The sequence below is a fragment of the Lycium ferocissimum genome, chromosome 12 (assembly GCF_029784015.1).
Source record: "Lycium ferocissimum isolate CSIRO_LF1 chromosome 12, AGI_CSIRO_Lferr_CH_V1, whole genome shotgun sequence".
Classification (NCBI taxonomy): domain Eukaryota; kingdom Viridiplantae; phylum Streptophyta; class Magnoliopsida; order Solanales; family Solanaceae; genus Lycium; species Lycium ferocissimum.
In genome coordinates this window covers 6,453,250-6,462,223 of record NC_081353.1, presented here as the reverse complement: position 1 = coordinate 6,462,223, position 8,974 = coordinate 6,453,250, and the positions used below count along the sequence as shown (strand labels likewise).

The following is an 8,974-nucleotide window of genomic DNA, read 5'->3' as shown; positions in this document are numbered from 1 at the left end:
TGCAAAATATTTTAAAAGGGCATCTTAGTTTACAACAGAGTTTATTATGTGATGGTGAGTACTTTCATGTGCGTTGTTCTGCCCATATTCTGAATTTAACTGTTCAAGAGAGTTTGAAAGCGCTCAATTATGCTTTTTGTTTAGAGTTAGAGAAAGTGTGAAGTACGTCAAAGGATCGATGCTAGAATGAGAAAGTTTGAGCAATGTGTTAAGCAAGTGGGAATTAGTACAAATTTGGGTTTACGCGCAGACGTGGCTACTTGAGATGGAACTCAACATACTTGATGTCGAGAGTGCACCACAAAGCATGAAAAAGCTTTTTCCAGTCTACAGTTGGTTGATAGAAATTACTCTCATTGTCCTACATCTGATCATTGGAGAAGGGCAGAAAAAATATGTGAATTCTTGGAACCTTTTCATGAAATAACTAACTTGATTTCTGGTTCAAGTTATCCGACCTCCAACTTGTACTTTATGCAAGTTTGGAAAATTGAATGCATGCTGATGGAGAAGGCACAAGAATCCGGATGGAGTTATTCAAAGAAATGGCTTCAAGAATGTCCAAGAAGTTTGATAAATATTGGAGTAAATATAGTGTAGTGCTTTCCTTTGGAGCAATCCTTGATCCTCGCTTGAAGTTGCAACTTTTAAGGTATTGCTACTCTAAGGTAGATGATGCTTCTGCACAAGAGAAGGTTGAAACTATGAAAAAAAAATTGTACAAGCTCTATGAACATTATGCAAATAGTCAAATTGGAGCAACTACTTCTACTATTTTGTGTAAACCAACTCAAGAAAGAAGCCGATCCAAACAAAAGGAATCCAGATTATTTGATGTAAGTAATTTTTACTTTATTCTTGATGAATTTTCTTATTCATTTTGGTGTAAGTGATACTTTTTAATCAAGCAATTATATTTCCTATTTCTTCCTCTTCTTCTTATTTTTATAATCTCGTATTTCATATTATAAATTAATAGGAATTTAAAATGTTCGAGAGTGAATCTTTTTGCAATGTCGAAAGTTTAATTGGACCTTATTTGGAGGAAATGAAGTCGGATTATAGAAGTTTCATGGGATGGATGTTATTAAGTATTGGAAGGAAAATGAAAGGAAATATCCCGACCTTTCAGTGATGGCACGTGATGTACTCAGTGTTCCAATTACTACCGTAGCATCAGAATCAGTGTTTAGTATTGGTGGTCATGTTGTTACCAAGTACAGAAGTTGTATCCATCATGAGAATGTCCAAACTCTTTGTTACTACAAGAAATTGCTGCATGGATTTACTTGGCCTAATCTTTGGTAATGTTTTCTTTGGTTAAATTACTATTGTTTTTCTTAATCTATTTGTTAATGGTTAATCGATTAATATTTTGTATGTGATGTAAAATATAGATGAAGATGAAGGCATGTTGAAACGATACCTCATGTTGATTCAAATGTGATCGATGGTTCTGGTCCTTCTGGATATGTTACAGCTGCAAGTTGAAGTGAAGTTGTTAAGCTTTAATTGACTAGTTTTTTAATTTTAACTCGTTAGGATTTTATTTTTGTGACTGGGCAGAATTTTAGTGCAAGATTTGTATATTTTTTGGATTATCAAACTGTAGAAGTTTGCTGGCTAAATGTTGACCAGTTAGTTACTATGCTTCTGCTCATTCTTTTGCTTGATATTAATTACTATTATCTTATATAATACACCTGTTATTAAAGTGAAGACCTATAATGGTTGGTGATTTTCCAGTGGCTATCTTGCTTACTGCTTAGTAATCACGTGAGATGGTAGCAGTTTTGAATTGATCATTTTTTATGCAATTTGTACTGCGGCTGCAAATGAAGACAGGTTGTGATTTTTTTTTCCGTTTATGATGTCTCAGTTTACTTTCAATTTCTATTGAAGGGCCAACCCGTGTTAGCCCGTGGCCCGCAGAGAGTATCTGGGTTGGGCCGGCCATTAAGGCCCTTCAATAAAAAGGGTCAACCCGTCCTAACCCATTTAACTCCCTAGCCCGTTAGGGTTGGGTTGGGTTGGGTTGGGCCAGCCCGTTTTGATAGCTCTAGAGGCCGTATAAGTTTTATACGGTCCATGTAATGTTATACGGACCGTATAAGGGCCGCCTGGGACTTAAGTGCAAATTTTATACTTTTACGTTTTTGAAACCTATAAATAGTCCAATGTAGGGTTTTATTCATTATCAGTTATTATATTTTGGCTTTTGGCTTAGAACATTAAATACTCTCTTGGTTTTGGAGATTCATTACATCAATTCAAGTATTATCAATTGCTCTTTTCATCAAATGTAAGCTATTATGAATTCTTCAATTTCTTGTTTCTTGTTCTTTGTCATGAGTAGCTAAATTCCCTTACTAGGGTTGTGAACCCAATGATGGGTGTTTTGTGATTGGGTTTTGTGATTGATATACACATAATAGATTATTAGGGTTTATTTAGTCTTCGTTCTTCATTCATAATTAATGGTTGCAAACATTGATTAAAGCAATAAACCTTGATTTATTTGGGAAAATAATTAGGGTTGGTAAGAATAAATAACAAGGACTCAAAGCTTTAAACTTTTTTTAATAGATTCACTTAGGAATAAGACGAATTTACTTGGCATAATTAACCATTCTTCATAGTTACTTTCTTATATTTGGGAAAATCATAGAAAGAGATAATCTTTATTTATTGGGAAATAGAAGAGATTCATATAGAGGTTAAGTGCATTCATATAATGATCCATTAGAAGTATATTAAGATCAATACCCATGATCATACACTTTATCTAACGGGGACACAACATTGGTTTCTTTTACCATAAATTACAATCCAAAGCAATTAGTTAGCTATTAGTCATAAACAACCAACTTTTACAAAAAAAAATCATCGGATTAAGACATTAGACCTAAATTAAGCATTCTATGAGTTTCGTAACCTTTTCACACCGTACCCTGTAGGATTCGACCCCAACCTAGTTGGGTTACTATATTTGACATCATCCGTTTTACGCTAATTAAAGATGTAATTTGAGCGTATCAGTCGAGCTTTCCCCCACGCATAGTACTTCCCATTGAACATTGGTGGTCTATGAGTTGACTGATCTTGACAGTGTCCAATTGGTGGTGCAACATTCATCATGATCTTCTCTTGTGCTGTTAGCCTTTTAAAGAGAACTTGTTCTGATACCAATTGATATTTTGCATGACCAGTTATCTATCAATGTATACCATATTTTCGCTTATAGGATTGAACACGTTACTCTACCTGTTCCAAGCTAGCGTATGCGGAATAATAAACAACAAGAAAGTAATGACACATCATTTTTACGTGGAAACCACCCTGCTCACAAAGGGTGAAAAACCCACGACCTACACCTCTGTAGGATTTTGCCCAAGCCCCACTACAATTGTGAGCCTTTGCAAATTAGAGCTATAAACTCTGTAACCTAGAAACTAAATTCTAATTCATATCTCACTAATCTCACTAGATTAATGAGCCCACTTCAAGTTGCCCTCAACTTGAAGTTGAATTTGACAAGCATTTATACGTATTACAATTTGTTTATATGAAAGTTGATAAAGGTACAACTCGATATTCAATCCTAATACACGAATATAGACTCAAGAACTGTAACACATAAACTCTATGAAATAAGTTCTTCAATCTTCTTCTTGTATTAGGTCGCACTTCAGTATTTAGACTCTCTCAATTATTGCAATAACAGGGTTTGCTTAGTTTTTTATTTTCTCTGTCTATGATTGCGTTAAACTTCTTCATGGCATGACTTGAAATAATATAGCTTTAGGTTTGTATCAAGTCGACTGAACTCAAACCCTATATGATGAGGCCCATTATGAGAGTTAGGGTTTGAGTTGACTTAGAAATCTTGCTTTCACGTGGCTTTAGAATCTTTTTAGCAATCTGAAGTATCTTGATAATTATGGTAAGAAATCTTGCAACTTGTCCGCTAAATCCTTACCATAAATCACAAATCCTACTTGCATTAGGACTTTAAGGAACATATTCTTGGACCTAGTTCGTTCAACTCTTACTCGTCTCAGTATCTGAGATAGAACATGTCCAACGACCTGGTTCACTCGCATCTTGCATCTGTGTCTTGGATAGAACATGTTCAGACCTTGTTCATTCACTTTGTCAATCATCAAAACTTACACATGTTTATGCCAACAGACTCGGTGAGAACAAGCATGGAGGCCTCTCGCTCCTCCAATATCCTCTTGGTCTCCTCCCATCTTAGCGCCAATGAAGTCTTGAAGGCCTCCATCATCTCATTATCAGACAGAAGCTGGCTAACCTCTGTCCTAGTATGTTTTACTTCCTTGGGAAGAGCTGCATATTGCCCTTAGACTTCTACATAGCGGACATAGGAAGGGAATGACTTCGTACAGAAACAAGTGGAGGAATGAGCCTTCAAAATTTGGAAAGGATAAACAGCAACATAACAAGTGTAATCCCACAGGTGGGGAATACGGAAAGGGTAAAGTCAGGAGAAAATTACTATACCTGAGGAACCGAGATGGCCAAATGGGGAGGTTTAGTTTGCTTAGTGAACCTAAAACAAACGCTCTCTTCTATCTCCTAAAAATCCCATGTAAACCCTAACCTAGCTGCAACATGGCTGGCCCAACCACTGGCTAGCTGTCGACAGAGGCTGGCCAGCATCCACCACTAACCTCTACAACACAATTCCCACTGTTGGTTCAAAGGCATCCATCCGCCACTGTTGCTTTAATCTCGAAACCTTTTCCCATCCCTAACCCTAACACCAACTTTGCTCAAACATTGCTGATCACTAATGGCAATGCTCCCATGCAACAACTATTCAATTTCAATAAAGACGATAACATACGTGGATGGGCTTCCAATAGTGAAGTAGACAGAAGCAGAAATAAAGCGAATTGAGGTAATTGAGAACCTTCAATATGCAATCAATTGGAAAGTTGTCAGAAGGATGGCCTGAACTCGAAGAGTTGAGAAAAATTATCCAGGCATAATATGGAACAAAAGGTGATTATCAAGTGGGTTATTTCAGAAACAAACATGTTTTAATCAGATTCACGTTAATGGAGGACTTCATTAAAATCATTTTTAAAGGTGCTTATTATCTAAAATAGGAAGATGGTTTTCTTATCTAAAGAGGCCTTTCATTTATGATTCTAAGTTTAAAGTGGATGGAGAAACCTTGCAAGCAATGGCCTGGATATCGTTCTGAAACCTACTACGCACTTTTTTTGTCAAAGAATCATTGTTTACGTTAGCATCTGCTGTAGGGAAACCATTACAATTAGACATGGCTACCATTAACAAAACGAGGCCTGGTTGTGTAGGGTTAAGGTACAGGTGGATTTACTTGTTGATTTACCAAAGTTTGTCATGATGGAAATAGAGGATGAGGATTCAAAGGACATTAGATTGATTAAGGTGAAAATTCAGTATGATTTTCTTCCCAAATATTGTACTGAATGTAAGCTCCAGGGTCATTCGTGTAATGAATGTCGTATACTTCATCTTGAGTTGTTCAAGTCATCAGAGAAAGAAGTTCCTAATACATCTTTCTCTAATAGAGACAATGCTGTAAAGGATAACGGTAAGAAGCAGGTTTAGAAATAGTTTCATGGTAGAAATTATCCTGCACAAAAGTTCTTATCTAAAGTCCTATCAAGTGGCAACGTTGTTAAACATAAAGATAAAAGAGTTAACAACAATGCTGATAAAGGGGGTACAAGTGCAAGTGCAAAATAAATGTGATGTCCTTAACAATGTTGAGGAGAATGATCACAACATAGTAAATCAAAACAATGTTGTAACTGGGAAAAACAATGAAAATATGGGGAACAATGCAGAAGCTGGTAAGGGAACTGTCAAAAGTCCAATGATAAGAAGACTGAAGAATCTCCAACTTCACAAGAGAAACCACAGAAGCAAAAATCTCATTACAATACTAAGAATTGGGTGGAGTCGACTTTTGCAAATAATCAAGGGGATTCCGAACAAAGGATTGTTGTTTCATCCACAAAATCTTGGGCTGATAAGGTGGAGGAAGAGGAGGTTGAAGAAGGTGAAATTAGCAATGAAAAAGAAGATAGCACCAGAGAGGATATTAATGTCTTAAGTACTACAAACAAGCCTGTGGATTTACAGGTTTCAAAAGAGAAGGAAAGCAATGTGGTTGAAGATTTACATGTTTCAAGAGAGAAGTAAAGTAATGTGGTTGAAGATACTGATAGTTAGATAGTCAAGCCTATTAATAGTCAAGTTTCAAAGGAGTTATCAATTTTAGCGGTTAATGATGCGCATATTCAAAATGACTAGACTGTTGATACACCAGCTTCACATGAACTTTCATGTACTGCAGTGGAGAATGGAGATATGCAAACTGACAAGCCTGATTCACATTTTTTTTAATTAAAACTGCCTGATTCACATGATTTGTCAAGTGCAGAGATTGATAATGCAGAGATTCACAACTATGATCCATCTGGAGCTGTATTGAACAACTTGAGTGAGGGGAGAAAGTGGAAGATGAAGTTCAAATATAGATTTAATGATATTTTGAGTAGTAAATTAACTTGAGTTATCATTGTTAGAATGTTATGAGTGTAATCTGTTATGAAGGGTAATAATGATGACAAGGAAGTGTTGCATACAAGCGTACAAAGGGTTGATGTGAAGTTGTTGATATAAATTGATTATGAGAATGAATTTTGAGACTTAATTGAATATAACTACTTGATTATGATATTGTGGATGTTGTTATGGTTGTTTGGAAGTCGTTTTGTGATATGGCGGAAGTCAATGAAATAGGGGAAACGCTGCCCAATTTTTGCTAGCTCATGAATTATACTAGTTTGAACTCAAGGGTGTCTTTGAAGCCTAACCATGGTATGAACCCTCTTAAATGTAGATATCTAGGGCTTTGGAGGTGAACGTTAAGTAGTTAAGAAGACATAAAGGTATGTAAAGCTAACCCTTCTTTCTTAAGGCATGATCCCATTGTTGTATACCTTCAAGTGGAAATCCATAGATGTCTTTTATGACGACTTCATTCCTAGAATCACTAAAGCTCACAGTTCCTAGTACTCCCTGAAATCATTGATTCCATCCTACGATAATTGATCTCCTAAGGGAAAGATATAGTGAAAATGATGATGATGATGTTTCTTTTACTTATGTAATTCTATATGGATGTATGTATATATAGAGCTATGTTGTAACACCGAGTCCCTTTGTGGCCGGGTATGCTTCACACCGAGTCCTATATGGCCGGGTATGATATCTATTGTGCGCACACGACTGCAGTTGGGTATGAATAACACCGAGTCCTATTATGGCCGGGTATGTTACACACCGAGTCCTATTAAGGCCGGGTATGTCATAATGATGATGCTAAGTATATGTGTATGTATATGTGTTATAGCCCGTATTTCGTACGTCCGGACATAGCGAGACAATGGTGAGAAATTAAGGATAAGACTACGTTCTGAAATAATTTTAATGTCCGAGTTGGTAGAAATATTATTCATGAACATCGGTATTGTGGAAATATTGAGAAAGGCTAAGGGCAGGAAGAGAAATTCGTAAAATGGGCCGTGGAAATAATGCGGAAGGTTAGGAACAAAATGGTAATATTGAGAGAAGTCGAGGGGTAAAATGGTAATTTCACAAGGTTTAAAAAAAAAAAGAGAAAAAGAAGAAATTCTTGAAGGGCCAAAGCTTGTTTGGGAAGATAAGTGGTCATCTTTGACCACTTTAGGAAATTCAAGAAAGGAAAAGAAAAATCAAGAAAAAAGAAGAAAAGTCTAGAGAGGGAGAAAGAGGATATAAGGTCATACTTGAGGGACTTAAGTGCAAATATGAAAAGTGGTGGAGGATGTGTATATATATATGTTCATCTTTTAATTCAAGAGAAAAAGAAAGAACAAAAAAAAAAATAAGAAGGGAAAGAAGAGGGGTTCGGCCATGGTGAAGAAAAATGGGGCCATGGGAATTTTGTTCCAAAAATTTATTCCTTCATGTGTTCCTACTAATTGGAAGATACTCTTTAACATGGTGAAGTTGTTGGAGTAAGCAAAACACTTATATGGACAATTCATGGACCTTAACCAAGTGGGGAAGTGGAAGAATAAAGGTAAGATTTTATTCCTTTTTATATGTTATGAGGGGTTCGTTTACATTGTAGTATGTAGGGACGGATAAAATTCATGATAATATGGAAGTTTGCATGATGGCTATATATATATATGCATGGCCGAATATGGGTGTGCATGTGTGGAGACTATGATTCAATTATTTATCTAGGTGTTTTGGTTATTGTTGTTGTGAGTTCTATATGGATAATGGAAGCTTGATGATTTTAGTTGTAGTTGTGGAAAATGGGTGTAGGCCGTGTGTGTATGTGAGGTGTGAAGGCGATGGAATAATGTTCATGTAATATATGAGTTGATATGGTTACGTATTTTGTGATGAAAATAAGAGTATGTGGTATATTGATGGTTGTTGTAATGTATAGAAAAGAATGGAAATCCATGAAAATTTATGTATTCTTGTGGTGGCCGAATGGTGTAGAATTTGGTAAGTAATGGTAAATCGATGTTATTTGACATTTTTGGTGTTATCGTTGTAAGTTATGTAATGAAGATGAAAGGTTGTTGTTGGAGTTAGTATACATGAATAATGATGAAATGTATGGTTGTTGTTAAATTAGAAGGTTTCGAATAAGGAAAAATGTTAATTGAATTGTTGGAAGATTATGTGAATTGAATGTTGTTAGTTTGGCCGGGTTGTATTCCCGGGGTTGTTGTTGATTGAAATCGGCCAAGTTAAACTTGGTGGCATGGTATATTTGCAGGGGAGATGCTGCCGAAATTTCGGCAAGTCAAAGTGTTACTTTAAAGAATCAACTTTTAAAGGCTCTAATCAAGTTTTGGGTAAACATGACCAATTTGTAGATTTT

The 8,974-nt window shown here is 35.9% G+C and overlaps 1 protein-coding gene across 1 annotated transcript; it reads left to right on the top strand.

Annotated features, from left to right (window-relative positions):
• The first annotated feature begins 310 nt into the window (after positions 1–310).
• On the top strand, positions 311–1,135 carry LOC132039037 (zinc finger BED domain-containing protein DAYSLEEPER-like). The gene is made up of 2 exons (XM_059429587.1): positions 311–836; positions 980–1,135. The coding sequence occupies exons 1-2, from the start codon at positions 495–497 to the stop codon at positions 1,133–1,135; spliced, it is 498 nt and encodes a 165-aa protein (XP_059285570.1). The 5' UTR covers positions 311–494.
• The last annotated feature ends 7,839 nt before the right edge of the window (positions 1,136–8,974 follow it).